This window comes from Malurus melanocephalus, unplaced genomic scaffold (assembly GCF_030028575.1).
Source record: "Malurus melanocephalus ecotype Western Australia unplaced genomic scaffold, MMel_1.1 scaffold_77, whole genome shotgun sequence".
In the NCBI taxonomy this organism is placed as follows: Eukaryota; Metazoa; Chordata; class Aves; order Passeriformes; family Maluridae; genus Malurus; species Malurus melanocephalus.
Window position 1 is genome coordinate 623,217 of NW_026623309.1, and position 19,832 is coordinate 643,048.

Below are 19,832 nucleotides of genomic sequence, written 5' to 3' on the forward strand. Positions count from 1 at the left end.
GGGAAGCAATTATCCACCCAGGAAAACAATCCTTAGTGTACTAAGCTGTCCTAAAAGCACATAAAGATTAACCAGAACTGAAAGTTATTAGGAAGGGATAACAGACTCTGTGGAAATTCAAACCAGAACCAGTTTTCTTCTTTACATGTCTACGTCTCTAATTGCTTTAATGTCTGCAGCTTGAAGGGTTAAGGGCTTAATGCAGCTACACCATCTGCCCTCTTTCCTGGAGATCTCTTCCCACACTGTCTTTTGAACTGAGCTCTTAATCTGCAGGTAGTGCAATAAGTTACAAGTACCTCAGATGAGCAGATGCATAACCTATGGCCAGCTGGTCGATTTATCCCACTCCTCCCCAAAACTGTTCTCTTTACCCAGCATTTTCTGTTCCTTGTATCCATCCATTTCTGTAGCCAGGAGTGTTTTATCCCTCTGCATCCTTCACAGCTAAAGGCTCTCTGCTGTCTTTCTCTCCATCCCCACTGAACTCCTCTTACTCTCTTAATTCTGAAGCAGCTTTGTCATTTGCAGTTCAATAATCTCATCTTCTCACAATTAAAAAAAAAAAAAAAAAAAAAAAAAAAAGAAGAAGAGAAAAGAAAGATGGAAGACCGAAAGAAAAGAGAGAAAGAGAAAGCTAAATTCTTTCTCAGAATAATTTTCTACTTTGGTTCTACTCCAGTGGTCCTACTCCAAATCCCAAAGACACGATGCCATGGGTTTCAGAAACAATGCCTTCCCAATGAGTTTGCARGATATTTTTAGAAAAGCAGCACTCTTTAAATGGCACATTCAGCCCRAGGCAGAGGAGGATCAGCACTACCTGGGCCTGCAGAGCTGGCCCAAAGCTCCTGCGTGGGAGGAACACGGGTGYCCTCTCAAACACCACGATTACAGAGCGGCTGAACCCCGTGGCTGTGCCTGAGCTGCACCCCCTGAGCTGGCAGAGCTGGAGCACCCAGCAGTGACAGCTGCAAGGTGACACACTGGCACTGGGCACATCAGCCTGCCCAGCTGCTCCTACAGAGGTGCAGGAAGGAAATCACAGCACGGATCATGCGATTCCTCAGCGCACACAATTTCTGTTCTGACATTCCTGTGGCTGTGGGCGGAAGATCCAAACAAAATGATGGTGCTGTTTCTTAGCAGCCGTATCATTTTAGTTGCTTGTGAACTCCTGGGTGCTTCTATTTCTCAACAGAAAATTGAGAAATTGTCTTCTGTGTCTCAGTAGAAATATTTTTACCTCTCTGTTAAAAACTGTGGAAGTTTTGTCTTGTGACCACAGCAAGCCAAAAAAAGCAGCACAACCACCACTGGGCTTCAGAGAATCATCCCAGTGATCARCTATCCTAAACAAAGCTGCAGATGCTAATCATCAGCTCAAAGCTTTAGCATATAATGAGATGTGCTGTACAGACAGTCAAATGAACAAAGACAGAAATTCACTAGCAATACATTTCACTCATATCCTTTATACAAGAAAAAGCAACTCCTAATTCTGTTTAAAGGATTCAGTGTTCTGAGGCAATTAATCTCATACTAACAAATGCWTATTCATCTCAATGAATACTACCTATGAACAGGGCTATGTCTGTGAACTTGCGCAGACCAAGGAATGAAATCTTTTGAGGATAATTATACTTTTGAGACAACTCAGTAGCTATTCTTTAAACTCCTCARCAACTCATTCCCATCCTTCTTTCCTCTGTCTCTTTTCCTCTTTGTTAGAATAACAAATTCAGCATCTTGTAGCCTGTTTCCTTATATTGAGGCTTCAGAGCTGCTCTCACAGTGTGATTGCCAATTGTCAGTGCAATTTGTCCACCCTTCTCAGGATAGGAACACAATTCATGTAGAAACAGATATATAAACCACCCAGTCAAAGCTTGAAGTTATTCCTAACACAAGCCTCCATCCCTCTGAAATTACTTTTTTTCCCAGTGCCAATAAGATTTAAAAGAGGGTTCAAAATCATTTGCTTTAATGCAGAAACATCATCATGCTTTGAGAAGTATGAGAAGACACCCTTGCATGAACAAGTAATTAATTCTTTAACTGGATGTTTTACATCAGCAAGGAAGAGGGAAAAGGTTCCCATCCACTGCACAAAAAATTCATTTCAATGTGTAAGTGAACTGGCTTAGATAGGAGAATGATATAGAAGCAGCAAGGAAAAATCAAAYGAGAAAAATCACAGGAGAAAGACACATGCAGAGGAAATTGGAAGCTCTAAAATACATTTCAAAATGCCATTTCAGTACTGGGTAAATGCAAAAAAGAGATGAGATGATGGCTTTTTGTATGTGCAATCAGATATACTTTTAAATAAATTACTTGGCCTTACCCAAGTATATAGAATAATCCAAAAAGGTTTTTCCTCTCATTAACATAATATTCAYATAAAGAAATTGTGTTTGTTGAACTCATTAGAATGTTTTTCTTTTCTTATAGTTATGAAACTCATTAGGTTTACAATCATTCACTGAAATTATTCCATACTCTGATGAATGYCCTATTACATATACTGAAGAATAATTCAATACTACTTGGGGCTCTGCAGTTTTACGGGCTCAGTCTTTGAGAATAATAAATTCTGCAGAAGCTCTACATGTGAAAGAAGATTTCTGCCTTCATTTGTGTTTGCCTATTTACTTAAACAACCTCATTCAGGCTCCTCTGAGGCTTTCCCAGGAGTACCATCTTAAGACGAAACTTTCCCCCCAACCATACTTGCTTTTAGTCTACAGAACTTCAAAGAGGTTTTTAGTGATACAGCAAAGTGATGTTGGTCTGAACTCTGGGTTCATCCCTTCTAGTTCACCAAAACAGAGTTATGTAAGTTCACAGCTAAAAAGATTATCCATCGAACTACTGAAGTTACACATGGATTACAAAATCAGGTTGTGCTAGTTCCGGGCAATTACTTTTTACATTTAATTTCTTGGTGTTTTGTTCCAGTTCACCTGCAATGTACTTTGTAACTCAGTAGGAGAAATTTCATTCTTAGGGCTTTTTCAATTTTTTTTTCTGCTTTTCCCCCCACATTTATTTGGTAGTTGGGGTTTTTTTTTCCTGGAAATGATCATCTAGATCTGTGACAAAATGAAGTGAGTGAGACAAGGTATCAAAGAGTTCTGGGACTAAAAGAAWCATACCTACAATAATTTCCACATATCATCTATGTCCAACTACTCTTTATTAATGCCCACACCATWTTCTGAACAAATTTAGGGATCCTTTACAAGAGAAAAGTAATGTTTTATCATTCATGGGTTGTTCAAAGTAACTTCTAAGAGTACTGGAAAAATGCCGTAAATGTATTCACAATTTCCCTGGTTTGTGCATTCAAAATATCTGCTTATCTTCCAAAGTAATATCTGGGCAAGATGGGCAAACATTTCACAACAAGGTTTCATTCASCTGGGTGCTCACTGTATCTATTGCTATTCCATAAATTTTAATACTAAGTTTTGTAGACAAGTCATTTGTACAATTTTCAGCTACTAAAAATGTGTTGAAGATGTAAGCAATTGTTTGCTATGTAAGTCCATAGGTCAAAGTGTAAATACAGGGTAAGATTTTTCACACTTTCCTCCCACACACTTTGTTTTCTCCCTGAYATCCAGAGATGAGGTGAAGCATAAAAATGCAGCACCTTCAGTATTTTGATAAGCTTTTTCTTAAATAGCTTCAAGTACTTTCCCTTCTATTTCTTTTATTTYTCTCTGGTTTAAATTTTTTGGTGGATAAGAGGTATCAAAAATGATGAAAAAGTAAGCATGAAGGAAATGCAAAGTGAAAGCAATGAAAACCCAAGTGATGCTCTGGCAACATCTAGAGGGTTAGSCCATACTGAGAAAGACAACTCAGATCTTCCTTCAGGCTAAAGAAGCTTTTTTTTCTTTAATTTGGGAMAAATAATTCAATTTCTTTGATTCAAATTCTCCATCTAAAAAGGGGTCAGATTTATAGCATCTARTAATTCTTAATAGTACTACACAACTAGAAAAAATATTCTATTCACAAACAGAAATATAGAGCAAATAGTTTAGCCAATTGATTGCAGCTGTTTGACACGAGAATATGTGGATGTTTAAAGGCAGCCATTGCATCATCCATTCATTCCTTCACCCGAGGAAGGGAGGTTTCTTCCACAAGCCTCTCTAAATCCAACAATGGATATGATGACACCATTATACACCAGAAAAAGTGCATCAGTCATGATGACTGCACCTTGTCCAGTTGTTGAGTGTTACAATAGGAGTAAAATCCAAGTGCTGGAAGACTGACACACACTCATTGTCTGCCCCATGAGAATTAATGTCTGGGGTGTTATGGGACCAAAGGTCACTATGCTAAGTCCTGCTCTCTGCCACTCCTATTACACCAAAATTTACCATTTTTACCCTCAACAGTTTGTTACTGTGGCTTTAGACCAATATTTATTTTTTTATAATGCACTCTCTTTCAMTGCTAAAGAAACGCAAACTCAACAAATGCATCTATGTAAAAAGAACCCCATAAAGATTATGTAATACACACCACATTCCAATCTGATAGAGGATTTCAGTCAGTCATAACACAGAAAATTTTTAATTACCATATTTCTATTTGCTTGCGCATGTGAAACACGAAGCTTTCTACAATCAAAAAGGAGTTCAAACCCTATGTGGAGACTGAGTCATCACTGCTGTTTTCAAATATATCAAAGATGTGCWGCAAGTCTTCTCCTGCAGGGCAGAAGTGCCAAGAGGACCTATAGTTCTTCTATTTTRTGTTAGAATGAAAAATATTTGTTTGAAGTACAATGAAACAAGTCACCCTAATTCAATTTCACAGGCATTCTTTTACCAGAAGTTTAAATGATTCCATCCTCGATTAGGGAACACATYGGTTCAGGACTGAGCTAAACACTTTTTAATAGCAAAACAGTCATGCTGAAAGATAACTCATCTGCCAAGGACCTGCTCAGAGACAAAAATAAAGGAAATAAATAAATGCATAAATGCTCTCTAACACTGAGGCCAGCTTTGCTTTGTGATGTATATGAACACCCTTTCTGAAAATAGATGCCGATGCCCTTGGCGGTGAGGTGAGCTAGAATCGAGTGGAAGAGAACTCCTGTCTCAGCACCAAGAAGCAATTTTCCTCGTTTGTTTTACCTGTTTTTATTTTAAAGACTCCAACAGAACAGCACTAAAGGGCTCAGAGCTACTAAAACTGAATTGACTGTGCACACATAGGGGAAGAAAAGAAAGGAAAAAAGCTTGGTCCCTACCRTCTCCCACAAACTGAAGGAGGGCGAGATCAATTTGTCTCTTCCAAGGTGATCCTTTCTGCAGAGCTATCCCATAGCCAGTGGTGGCAAAGATGTACCCRCTCCCTATTGTGACAAGTTTGCAGCCTTCATCTCTTCCAGCCTTGTAATTCAGCACCGCTGCATCATAGATGAAAGCATCCAACTTCCTGCAATAAAAGAAAACATTTTACAAACCAAATCATTAGGGACAGCTGTTGTCAGACTTCTTTTGTCCTTGATGTTAGGACCCTGTTGAATATCATATGGATTCTTTGATATCATTAATTACATATCCTGCTCTGCTGTATCTAAAATTAACAAAAGGCATCTATTTTAGTGAGGGGAAAAGTAGGACACATAGTTTTGCATTTCTATTTTTAAGGGATGCTGTTAAAAAATACTGAGCAGGAGAAACCAATCTACAAAATGTCTTGCCCTGATATCTTTGTATCTTTGCTCTCAAAATGGATAATAAATATCTTGAGATTCAGAATGGTTTCCAAAACCAACAGAAATTACAACAGAGAACTTAGAATTGAAACAACAATAAACAATTAGTTTATTTAAAATACTGAATGAGATTGCAACGTTCCCCAGTTTTACATACACACCTTTATTTTACTTCTCTTTCCAAAAATAAACAGTGAAGGTGRAGGTTAAGTCCTTGATAAGACAAAGGAAGCTACTGAAGCATATCTCATAGAGCTACCTGAACCCTACTTAAATATGACAGAAAACATTTCTTTATGATTCACAGTTCCAAATGCATTATTTGTGTGTGGAGCACAGTAGGAAGAAAGAAACCTGTGAAAAAGTTCAAGTCCTTTAGCCCATCTACCTAAAAATGTAAGAATGAGAAAATCCCATCCTCTAAAGAATACAGGGAACACAACAGGAGTGGAAAACAAAACCAGTGAAGAAAAGAAAAGAAGCAATGTCCTGGGGAGCCTGGGAACCACTCTGGTGGGCTGCAGCTGACAGAGCCTGGCACAGCACTGTCACCAACTCCTGGGGCCTGGCTTCATGGAAAGGCAGCCATAAAAATAAATGTATGTGGCACAGACAGGCACAAGAGCACCAACTTCAATTACATTATATCAGCATGCACTTGTGAATTCTGSGGCCATGAAGTTCTGGAGTCATACTTGTTACTAAGCTGATAACCGTTTATGCTGGAAAAGCTTTCCATTTATGCCCACAGGATAGTGTAAGACTTAGGCATATCCCAGCCCCAACAATCTTTCAGGCACATCATAATTCAAAGTTTACTCACAAATAATCAATCAACAGAACCCTAACTATTTCAGAAGTCTAAGTCGGATACCAAAAATGGGGCACTAAAGAATACTCTGACCTATCTCACATAAACCAACAGGAATACCAGGACCAAGTGAAATTATTGGATTTTGTCTGCTGTTGTGAAACAGTGAAGTTTTTGTCACTAATTACCACACTTTATTGCTTTCCTTGAGCAATATTTATCCCAACAGTCACCATTCAAGTCATCTAATTGAAATTTAGTGAAGTAAATTCAGAGTGGAGGTAGCTCATGCAACCATTAAAAGAAATTGTTGGGCCATCAGTTCTTTTGCTTTYCCATTCTTCCCTAAAACTCAGTTGGTTCAACCTTCAGTTTAAAAATTAGATTAGCTCCACCAGTGTTCAAAGTCTGGTTCACACCTTCCTTTAAGTGGATAATTTAACTTGCAGAAAATCACTAAACATCTGGCAGGCGATGTCACTAATTCAATCCATAAATAAAACATGGATGGCTACCTGGAAACAGCAAAGAGGATGCTGGGGCACTGYCCAAACCTGCAGTCCTCAAYRTAAGTTCAGAGTTTTCTAAATGATKGGCTTTGATTCAGCACTTCAGAGACAATCTCTGCTTGTATAGAGAGCAAAAACAAAAATCTATGTCCTTTGGGTAGACTCACAGTGGAAAAAAACCCACAAACCTGCTTGCTGTACCCTCAGGATATTGTAGCTTCTCTGATCTACARCAGACAATTACCAAAATCAATACAGCCCAACCCCAGACTTTGAGACCTCCACAGATATCTGAGGGGARGGGAGGACTCTGCCCCTCTCAGGGGATGTTCAGGGACTGGGAGGGGCTGCTCCTCTCCACTGCTGCAACCAGACAACTTAAAACATTCTAGAATTTGGCATCTGTTTATTCTGGGGTTTATAGTTTTGCAATGCAAGCACTTAAAACACATGCTGTTAAACACAGAGGAAATATAAAGAGTCAGCTATTCTTCTGTCAAAACAGGCTCAGTCAGAAATACAAAGGAAAAAGATCTCYTTTGCTAAAAACTCCAGGGCAAAAGCCGTGTGCTACCTCAGAAATCACGCTCTTCACATGCAGTTGGCCTCCTTAGCTACTGAGCACTGCAGTAAAACCTTGGGACAGGAAGACAAGACACAATCAGAGTTTCACTTGCTCACTGGGGAACACCTCCCCAGTTTCCCAGGAATCTGCCATCAGGGCAGTGCTTACACATGAAACAGCTTCTGAAGATGCAGTAGGCTTTACTTCTGAGRGCTTTTTCTATACTACTTCTATAAGGTCACTACAAATCCCATTACACAAATCAATTTAAAAACATGAGGTACTTTCCTGAATGATGCTGAGAGCTGAAGGTTCTGCTATCAGCCACTGCCCAATGTCTAAACTGTAAATCAAAAATTGATTGCCCTGAAAAACTCTTGGTGTCCACAAATACAAACTTATATTCAGAATATATTTTCTGCATTTCCAACGTAACTCTTATAACCTCTCAAGGCTTAATCATCTCTTCATCGAGTGCTGATTGCAGAAGCACTGTTCCTGCAAAGCTCCAGAACATGCTGTACCCCTGCAGCGTGGGCAGGGAGGAACAAGCCCCAACTGAAGCTCTCAGATTTTAGGGCACCCAACTCTTCCATCACTAGGAGGTGAATTTCTGGCATTCCAAATTTGTAAGAACTTCCACATTAACTATAAACATTTCTCAATTAGTGTTTCCAAAAATGGAGACAGCAAAATCTGGGCACATCAAAAAATGTGACCCAAGCTGGCAGCAAGATGAGCCCTGGAGGAAGACGAGGAAGGGATGGATGTGTGCAGGCCAGAAGGCTGCTGGGAACACAGAGGACTTTCCTTCCTGCCATGTCCATGTGGGGAAAGCCACAGCTGCTGTTTTGGTGGGCTCTGATGGAAAAGCCAGGCTGTGTGAGCAGTGGGGATGGCTGGACACAGGACACCTTGTCCTGTCATTCTGCACCAGGACTGGGGAGCCTCCAGCTCTCCCTGTTCTTTCCAAGCCCCAGGTCTTGTTTTTTTTTGTGGCAGCCAAGCCAAGCTGTGCTGCACAGCTGATGTTGAGGCTCCACTCAGTGCAGAACAGCACAGACCACGCACCCTGGGAGGCTCAGAGCCTCCTGCAAACCTCAGTCACCCACACATGAACCATTAACTGTGAGCTCAGTGCAGCCACTTCAGGCAGGGAAAAGCTCTGTCACATTGTGGAGGTTTAAATAAATTTAATATCAGAAAGCTGAGAGAGAATTGTCAAARCTGGAATGCCAGAGAAGGTTCCTGAACTAGTCAAACAGGCCAGGAACCTTCATCGAGTGCAGGGGAGCAGGGCTACAGCACTGTGATTCATCTGGGCAGGTTTGCAAACTTCCTCAGAACTACTGCAATAATCCTGGCTAGGAGGAAAAATAAACACTTTGGGATATTTATATAACCGTGACTACAAAGGCAAATGTCCTTCATCACCAAGGAAGCACCAAGAGGAAAGGGGGTGGGGAGAATTTTATCTCACAMAGCATCAGAGAACATCAGGTGTTATAAAATCATGAATTGGAATAGTTCTAGAAAAGCCCAAAAGGGCATTACTGAATGTAATAATTTGATGTGGGAGATCTGTGAAAAATAAGTGTGGACAGTCCCATAACTAAACATTTATGATTCATCAAGAAGGATAAGAGTTGAAAAATCAGAATAGCTATTGCAAAAACCCATTCTCAAGCATTGCTGCACACATACAAAATTGCCTGTGTACAGAAAATTTAAGTAAGATAAAAACGTACAGAAAACAATTTCAGAAAAGCTGAAAACTATGATTTTCCCCATCTTTATTATTGGCACAACTTTTCATAAAATTCCTATAATGARGACTGAAAAGGAGGAGTAGGAAAATGCTCCTTTACTGGTCACTTCTCCCTCAACAACAGAAGTAAAACTCAGTTGGAAAATGTTCCTTTGCTTCCTTAACCAACCACATGAACTTTCAGCAATTTTGTTCTCTTGATGGAATGAGAGATAAAAATCTATGATGCCAGTGTGCTCAGTACTTCTGGAGCCACAATGGTATTAAGCAAAATAAATAATGGTAACACTTAAGGCTGGATTAAATTTAAGCATGTATTTTAGAGATCATCAATAGCATTGCTGGGAAGGCAGCAAGTGCAAAAATACTGTGTGTAAGATTGGATGGATTTCCATTACAAACTTACATTTCATCCCTTCTTTCTCCAGAGAGGAGATAAAAGAAAGTATGTCAAGAGTGAACAATGAGGGACACGGCGTCATTTGTGTCCCTCTGTGTCCTGGGGATGCCGTGCTCAGAGGTCACTGTGGATGGCACAGCAATCAAAGGCAAAGAATGCTGCTCTGAAGATGAGGCTGCCATGGCAGTGCTCTGAAGTGACACTTTGATACTGCTGCAGCAAAAGCAGATATTGAACCTTTAGCATGAAGGACTGTTGATTTCTTTTASCCAGTTTTGACTAAAATGCATTTCAACTTATCTGATGCACTTCATCACCAGCAGTGACTTTATCTTTCAGTGCATATTCAAATGGCTCCTCACAGAAGTGAAGTTCATACTCACTGAATGGATTTCTTGACATCTCAGTATTGCCAGTTCATTAGGGGAGAATTGAGCAACCACCCCCTGCCACAACACAGGTCAGCAAAGAATAACATGGTTAAATGATGAACTCATGAGCAGGGAACGAGCTTTCAACTCTTCTCCCAGCTCAAACTACCCTCGCTTCTATCCTCACACAGAAAATGCAGACATAAAATTGGGAAGAGCAGCTTCTGACAGACATTAACACCACCATGAGAGATTGTGGATGCTTCACCTCGCCTGTCAGGGCACTCCCAGCTGCCAGAAAACCCTCTGAGCACCTCCTGCCTCAGCCCTTGGCTGTGGGCACCTGAATGGGCACACTCACCCTCCTCACTCACAGCAGCTCCATCCACCAGCCCTCTGCCCACCCAYCTTCCCAGTCCCTGCAACATTTCCCTTAGCAACAAAATCATGGAAAATTTAGTGGGCCTTTATGATTAATTTATACAATGGAAGATTGTCCCACTTCACATCTCAGAAGCCCAGCCAAGAAGTTTTTGCAACGCATCAGTTTATCAAAACACAAAATTTGAAGAGCCGAGTAGGGGGAATATATTTTTAGATTAAAGGTTTTGTCCCAGTTACAATAGCATAATGAAGGATAAATTCAGCACAGCTCACCAAGTACCTGAACTCAACCCCAAAGCAAATGAAGACTAAAACTCAGAATAGCTTCTCAACAGAAGAGGGGCTAGATGGCATACAGCTACTTCCACCTGTTCATTTTATTTCCACATTGTTTGTAATATTTAAAGAGATTAGACAGATAACAGCATTATCTAAAAAAAATTATAATGCAGACATGGCAATCTTAAAAAAAAAAAACCAAACAAAAAAAACAATCAAAAAACTCCAGAAGAGCACTCAGGTACTGAGTAAAGGAATTGGAAATAAATTGCTATAGATTTTTTTTTTCCTTGAGGCAAGTTTCTATGCATCAGGTGAACAGGAGAAACAGGGTTGGTTGTTTTACTTTCTTCAAAAAAATTTTAAAAAAAAATTAAAAAAAAAAACAAAAACAATGGATCTATCTTATGGCCATGAAGAAATTCCTGAAAATGTAAGGATTACAAGAATATGAGAATAACTGCATTTCCTGAAAGGACAGCAAGTTACAGGGAAACAGGAATCAACCATCAGCAAAAGTGATGCCAGAAAATCCTGCCACGAGTGGAAATGCCATAGGAGTCTTTGTGTCCGTGCTGGCAGCTTGTAGTGAACTCTGAACTCTGCTCACTTCAGCAGTAAAAGCAGAAAAGCTGTGCTCATCCAACCACACATTTCTTTTCAGATATTAAATTCCAGAATTGATACTGGACTGAAGAGATCCCTCTGAAAAACATTCCTAGATGGAACTGCAAATTTAAACRTTTTCACCTCTCTGCAGCGCTTGAGCACAGCCAGCAGTTGCTGTCTAACCAGCTTTCCAATTCATTCTTGTGTGGCTGCAGCTGAAACATCCATTGGAAATCATTCCCCTCAGAGCACAACGCCAAAATGAACATTACGGTGAGCACTGAAACAAATATCAGATTAAAGTACCACAGAAAGCATCATAATGTAAATTGAAATTAAGTTATCCCAGCCAGTTGATGCCAAATTAAATGAAGTTATTGATTGAAGTTATTGTCTCAACTTGGTCAGCCAGGAGAGAAAATCCTGAATGGGCCAAACTGTTCAGCAGAGATGGTTTTTTACAGAAGGACAGGAAGGAACCCATTATTCATAGTTTAGCTCCTTCCGAGAGTTTTAAGGAAAGAGCATTTGTATCTGTACAATAACTTACTGCTCACTGTCAAAGCTGATAGTGACAAGCAAACATTCAGCGAACATCTTGCTCTCCCAGGTAGGTTTGGGTCTTTGTCCAGGGCTCTTTGACTTACATGTTTCCCCCTATTTGTGATGAGAGTAGCCATATGTGGGCAGTAAATCCTCACTRGCTTAGACTTGGGACCTATTTTTGACAATAATTCTTGCTGAGCTTACTTATTTTGGTATYTACAACATCTGATCAAAAGTTTCACTGCACAAATGCAATATTCTGTCAATCWCTACTGAACTTTACAAAGGTCTGGTGCCAAACAGGGAAAAGACAGAGTGAGAGASWGAGAGAGAGGAGAGAGCAMRGAGACACCAACCCAGGGTCACTTTTTCTTARCAACAAAAAAATCTTATTTGGTCAACAGTTGTGATTATTTCAACTTGGCAGTACTACAGCACAACAGTTTCTGAAGGTATTTTCCATCTCCATTTCCACTCCAGCTTTGAGGCAGAAGGGGTGCAGGYATAGAAGGTGATACTCTATGTACAATTTACTGCAAAAGCTGCCTGAACTCATCAGTGCTTCCGCCATGGGCCAGCTCAGCGTCAGGTTTCACTTGGCTGAGAAAATTAAAGTTCAGTTCAGCTTTCTTCTAAGGAGCTTCCATGGCCCTGTCTCACCCCTCTATTGAATTTTTTATTTTGGCTTTTGGACCAGCTGCAGAAATGGATTCTTCTAAACGTCAGCATCCAAAAATGTCTGAAAGTTATATCCAGAAAAATGGTCTAGTGTGTGCCTGTGTATGGGAATAGTGCAATCCAGGAGGCAGATAAATCAGTCCTGAGGCTATTTTATATTCCTGACCATTAGTTACAAGTACCACTGGCAGCGAACTACCTGAAATATTAATTTCTCACCTTAGATCACACATWCATATTTTGGATTCACCACCCTCTTAAAGGAATGATCACCTGGCACAATTATTTGCCCTTTCAAGGTCTGATAAAAATCTTTTAAATTACTGTCGAATATATCTGCGGAAAATACAGGGAGTTATCATTTTAACGTTTCTCCTTAATGAAAAAACATTTAGAGATATAAATTGGATTAATCAGCACTTTCCTTGAAAAAAAAGGCAAATCCCTATATTAAGATTATAAACTTTGTTGTCATAACAATAGATGCAGACAGAGAAAATTATTTTCCAATGAAAAGTGAGAAAAAAAGTTTCAGATTCACTAAGTGAAACTGGTATTTTTGAGTTTTGAGTATTCCCAAAGAAGGCTTGCAGCCTTTGAAACCATTTTGAAAGRGAAGAACACCATTCCCTCTTCATTAAGATCAGGACACACATCAACCACAGGCTGCTGTTTCAGTGACATCTTAAAAACATGACTGGAGCAAAGATCACCCATCTAAAAATTGGCTATTTTAGTTGCTGCATTTGATATTTTAAATCCTGGGTTTGAAGCTTGGAAGAAGCACAAACTCAAGCAGAGTCAGAATAAGGAGCTTTGACAAGCAGCCAGTGTRAAAGCAAGAAAAATCATGTTTTAGACTTATAGCTGGATATAAAATGATTTGATGCATTATTTTAAAATTCAGTTGCATAAAGCTGAAGCTGTCTCCAGCACAGCTTCTCTCTTCATGTATCATAGCAGGTATCCTGGAGGGTTGCAAGCAATAAATTATTATGATTACAGATATTTCATGCTGCCCACAGGCCCTTTCCTTTCTCCCTCAAACACTCCTCAGAGTCAAACATCCCTGGTAAATTCTTAAAAATTTGGTTAAAGAATTTCTCTACGTACTGTAACATTAAAAATCTAAGAAAAGTGTGATTATTCCCTCTTACAACTACTGCAAGATGTTGTCAATCAGATCAGTAAAAAAAAAAAAACTGAGCTACTAGTTTAAAAGGTTAACATTTTATTTTGTGYTGGACATTTCTGTGAGTTGAGGTTGGAAGCTGCTATTGTATCCCCATGAGAACAATGAAGAATTTGTGCTTTTAATAAAAAATAAAAATACATAATTTCTCTTTCAAACAGACAATTCTCTCATATCTTGCCCTCCTCTTTTGAGGCAAAAAGATAGAAACCGCAGAAAGAAAAACTAAGAAGTTTTTCCTTTGGTGACAATTTTGATGACAATTTTTCTGTAAAAATAAGGGAAAAATATTGAAATCTTTTTTTGCATTGAAGTGAAGAGATGTCAGCTGGCTGCCTRAAAGACAAGTTGGGCTTGTTTTTAACTTTAGGCACATCACTACTTTAATTGGCAGACCTAATTAACAGTAGGACCTGCTGGGCACAATCCAAACCGTGCTCCAGCTGATGGAACAGGGATGTTTGCCTCCTGGTTACGCCTGTGCCACGCTGCAGCAGCTGCCAGCTCAGCCTCTGACCTGCTTGCATTTGTTCAACAAATAACAGAGTGTGCAAAGCTGTGAATTGGATAATTTATAATCACTGSGAGCACAACAAAAATCCAATTCAGGCCAATAAACTCACAGATGGGGTTAAAAGGCCATCGGGGCCTTCTGGGGTCTTCTCCTGCACTTTCTCTGCTTAGTGCAGTAAGATCCTATAAAACACGTTAATAATCATGCTGTGTTCACATGGGAGAGTGGGTTTGCAGGGAGGAAATAACTCCTCACGCTGTCTGCATACTCACTTGGATGCTTCCAGGTGTTCCTGCTGGCATTAYTGCCTGTCATGAAAGGATGCTGAGCAATGGAACCATCCCGTGTCCCTGTCAAAGTGACAGCCCAGGACAGCCTGCAGGCTGACAGCAGCTCCTAAACTGTAGGGATACATCCCCTCCCATCTGATAACCCAGCACTGCTGAGGCTGTTTGCTGTGGCTCTGGCAGTGCTGCCACCACAGCAGCTCCACAATCCCAGCAGCATGTCACAGAGACTGGGGAATAACACACTCAACTCGATGAGTATCAACACAAGCACTGCTGTCTTCAACAGGAAGGCAGATGAAGTCCCCAGTAAAGTTTAGCATCACATCCCTGAATACCCAGTCCCAGCTGTGGCTGCCAATGGAAGCTCTAAAGCAGTCTCGACAGCCAGGGGATCTGCAGCTGTACCGGGGCTGGGGAACACCACGGATTCATTCCTGCAGCTTCCCTGAGAGGAAGGGACGGGCAACAGGCGAGCAAACATTTCCCATTTTATCCCCACGGTAAAAACGGCCTCTCCCAATTAAATTTTCTCATTTCAGCCATTAGCAGTTAAATCCCAGACTATGCCACTGTAGATGTGCCAGGGCAAAGGTGAGAACGTGAAATGCATTTCCAGTTTATTGCCACTGCAATTTCTCCTCTTGACRGTTTTACAGCCACAAATAGAAACACTGCATGCAAACTCAGGAGCTATGAGCTCATACAACCCACACCAGAGAACTGCAACAGGAAGGTTGCTTTGCCTGCAAAAAGATGGTATTCTTTAACYATAACCTCTTCAGGAAAAATACAGCCAGGCAAACAGAAGCAAGCAAACCCAAAGAGTCACTGCAAACGTAACACAATCATTAACGACTTCCCATTCGGGAACTTATTCTCTCCTCAAGAGGCAAAATCGATAGGATCTGTCTGCCTGGTACACAGGGTTCTAGAAATGTGGATCAATTAAATGCAGCACAGACAGAAACGCTTGCAATGCATTTTTGAGGCTGTATTAGATCAATAAAGATCTGAAGAGCTCAGAGGAGCCACCAGGGCTYGGCAGAGCCCATGTCCCCACCAAGAGCACATTTGCTGGTGCCTCACAGGCTCTGCTCTTCTGGATAATGCTCAGGGCAAAAACTGCCATTTCTGTTCTCATTAAGGAACAAAATCCTACAGAAGCCCTGAGCTGCCTGGTCCTGCCTAAGGAACAAACCCAAGCTCTGCACGTAGCACAGCACATGTGGACCACCTGATCCCTTAAATGCATGAAATTTAGTGAAAAACACAAGTACATTTTTTGACAAGCTTGTAAGACCATGATTGCTTTCAGTAGAGAACTGCACTGAAGGAGGGACAATATTTTGCCATTTTGAAAATTATTAAGTAATACTTTAATAACAAGATCTTCCTTTTTAGCAGGCCTGGTTGCAAACTGACACATTTAATAAAGTTCTGCTGTTGTTCAAATGGTGTTTCAGCAGCTTCCTGAGAAATAGATCTGTGATTCTCAGAAATAAGAGCCTAGTGACAAAAAAATGGATATTACTGAGTCTTTACAGATTTATTTTTTTCAAGATCTTTTCAGAAGCAAAGGTTGGTTTCGTATGAAAGAGGAAAATGCAATAAAGCTGGTAACTTTGCCTTCCCCACTGATGGCAACAAGGCTTCATGAACAATCTGTGATGAACCCCCYGTGGGGATTCACCTGAGCAGGTGTAATGTCAATGTCAGACTAACACAAAAATCTCATTTCCACTTTGATCTGCAGCATTTCTCAGCTGATGATCTCAAACATTTTTGATGCTAATTGAACAAGATAGGTCCAAGCCTATTGCCCATGCAGTGAAGTTGCTTGTTCTAATTAAAAGAAAACAAAGGCAGATGCTTTCCTTGTACGTTAATTTTTGAAACAGCACCAGATTCACCTCCCAAAGATGAAACCAGAAAGGGGCTGGGKATGTTTTCAAGGTTCCCCAGACACAGACGTGAGCACATTCACCTTGGAGTACAGCAATACTCCAACACAAGGTTACCTACCTTACACCCAACCAGGGAATAAAGACAGAATAACATTTATTTATACACATTTCTGTCYGTATTTCTGTGGCTTTTTCTGGCCACATAAGCAAGTGGACTGAAGCAGCTGATTTTCCTCTTCTTGAAAGAAAGCAAGATAACCCCCCCCTCCCCCCCCAAAAAAACACAAGTTGGAGTTTTAATTTGTTTTCAGAAATCTGTGCATCTGGAATTTTACATTTGTCTTCTTCCTGCTTTGTCCTTCCAGTTCAATTCAATAACAGTATGTATAAACACAATGGTCTCAAAGATCAAGATATTCCCAATACAACTCAAGATGCTAATGCTCATTAAAGCTGATCAAAAGGTTTTGCTTGAGACACAGCAAAACCAGACTGAACTGTACAAGATGCTACTTCATCATTTCATTCTCTTTAGATCACAAGGGCCACATGTGTGGCATTATTCAGTCATTAAGCATTGCTTCATTGCTGGTATTTTTTGCTCCACTTTAAAATTAGAATCAAACACTATACAAAAGTAATTAAAAGGGACTAAAACTCGTGTATTCAATTAAGCAAAAGTAGTTTTAAAAGTGAGATTAGAAATACAGGTTATACAAAGAGTCTTCAGGAATAACAGTTAATATTTATTTTAACTCACAGCAGCAGTTTTCAGCAGACATTCTTTGCAAGTCCTTCTCAGGTCTATAAACTCTGACTGAAATTATCAGATAGTTCATTTTCAAAAAGCTGTGCAGAAGTAGCAACTTTTATCGTGCATAAGAAAAGTTGATTGTTATATCCCCAAGGAAGAGAATGAAAAAAAAAAGACAATGGTTTTGGAAACAGAGAAAGATCAAAAGAGACAAAACAGCTTTAGTAAAGTGAATAGAACACAAACACTGAAGAAGAAAATAGAAATTATATATTTGTTTGGAAGCAGAAGCAGTTTGAGATGAGTCATCCCCAAAAGAGCCATAGAAAGACAGACTCCATGGGAGCAGATGTACTAAATATCATGGAAACAAGTGTATCAGGGAGGGAAGGGGAACTTCACTGAGTCTAGTTAAAGATGAAAGGGCAAATTTTACATGGAAGAGAAAGAATTTGGTCAATGAATTCATGAGAAGAAGAGAAAGAAGATACAGTTCTGTATGCTCAGGAACAGAAAATTTGGCAGAAAAAAAATGAAAAATTGTTTTTGAAGAATCTGAGTCTGAAAGCAGCTGCCACCCTGCTGTTCAATCCCTCTGCAGGTGCCACCAGACAAAACCCCAAGGAGCACAGCTGCAGGTAGCAGTTACTTGTATTGATCCAGAAGCTTATTTGTACCATCTGCTACAGAAATATCAGTCAAGGGGAGCAAGGTACACACCTGGGGGTGTCCACACAGAGAAATCACTTAGAAGAGCAAAGAAACTTCAGCAAGGGAAAAAAAATCTGTAAAAAATGAATAGTTYATGCTGTCAAAAGGAGAAAAGCTTTTGAGAATAACCATCAGCTGGCACAGGAGCAGCCAGCCTGAGTTTTAGTGAACATCCTGAACAACSCTGCAGTCAGGTTGCACCCCCATTTTCACACYRAAGTGTCTGACGAGTGGCCTGATTYTAAAGCTAACAGCAGTTTTTCAGGGCTTTCAAGAGCACAAATGGTTGGTGAAAAGTACAAGSAGTATACATCCCCTAAATAAACTGTCCATCCAACAATGGCTGAAATCAGGACAGCTCCTTCTTCAAAGATTCCCAACAGAAATAGTAGGATTCAGCTGTCTGATGCATAATTCAGCTGTCAGCCAGGAAATGTAATCTGCACGGGCTCAGTCAGAGCAGGAGCTCCAGTTTGGAAGGCTCTGGGCAAGGCTGATCTCATCTCACACTGTGTTACCCCTCTGTCCTGGGCAAACCAGGCTGGGAAGTGCAGGCTGAGAATGCCCAGAGAAATGAGGGCAGACAGTCCAGACAGCAGCAAGGAGACAGAAGAGAAGGAAACAACTAGAAGGATAATGTTTTCAAGAAGGGAATCTTCACTTGAAGGAAAGATTTGGGGAGTTYAAGGTGTTTTGCTTACGTAATACATTACATTCCCTTACAAGTTTGGGAAAAGGGCAACACAAATCAAAAAGACAAGCCGTTCCCCAAAAAGGACCAAAAGTTACAGGCTATTTCAGCATAGGAAGAAACATGTCCTATGCTCACCATAAATAACAGCAGGAGAGATGTTTGTTGAAACAGCCACTAGAGTAACTTCTCACTTCAAAACAAAACCTAAAAAGCCTGTATTGATAAATGATCATTGTTCTATTATCAACAAATATGATCATGTTACTATCAAGCCTAAATGTTTAGAAAATATTATTAGAGCTAACACATWCCTGTCACCCAGATGAATAATGATATGAGCAATGAGTCACTCTCATACACTTGGAGGATAAAGAATGAAAATTTGTCTCTGTCCAAGTAGGCAGAATGGGCTRCTTCAGAGAGAGAAAAGGATGGATGGCACTCAAGTCTAAATCTCAGAGCTAAGAAAGAAGGRCAATAATATTTACCTGGATATTTACCAAGATTGTCAGAAGCAGGATTAGGAAGTACTGCAAAGATAAGAGACTGTACTATCTTCAGATTTAAGAAACATTAATTCTGCCCTTTGAAACTTTGTCTCACAGGACTTTGAAGCTACCATGGAATTTTAAAATACCCATAGAAATCACAGTCAATCATTTTCCTTTCAGATAACTGTACACTGCAGTTGGAAAASAAAAAACAAGAGCCATGTACTACATGGCAGCCTGACATCAGTCTGCTCAGTATCACAGTAAGTACAGATCAATATTTTTCAGTTTCTGAAAATTCTACAGCATTCTCTAAAAACCACGGGAAAAAGCTCACCCAGTTTTCAAGCTGACCAAGGCATCTTCCACTCCTTTCTGGTTAAACTTCGTCATGTAAAGGTGCATGTCAGGGTAGTTGTTTCGGATATTCCTCTCAGTGCTTCCATTTGGGACCGTTCCAAATCGAAAAGGAGGTGAATAATCATGTGGCCTTTGAAACTGGAGAGAAAAGCAGAAAGGAAAGTGTTTCAGGCATTTAAAACAGGGCAATTTCAGGTTGAAAAAGATAGAAGTTGTGTAAATTAAATCAAATTTCTCCTTGGCAAAGGCT

The 19,832-nt window shown here is 40.1% G+C and overlaps 1 protein-coding gene across 1 annotated transcript in view; it reads right to left on the minus strand.

Moving 5' to 3' along the window:
- GRIN2A (glutamate ionotropic receptor NMDA type subunit 2A) overlaps nucleotides 1–19,832 on the minus strand; it is a 154,222-nt gene that overhangs the window by 15,172 nt on the left and 119,218 nt on the right. The window contains exons 11-12 of the mRNA XM_057367268.1: nucleotides 19,560–19,720; nucleotides 5,282–5,469 (exon numbers count right to left, since the gene is read on the minus strand). Coding sequence (XP_057223251.1) covers nucleotides 5,282–5,469; nucleotides 19,560–19,720 — 349 coding nt within the window. The remainder of the gene's footprint in view (nucleotides 1–5,281; nucleotides 5,470–19,559; nucleotides 19,721–19,832) is intronic.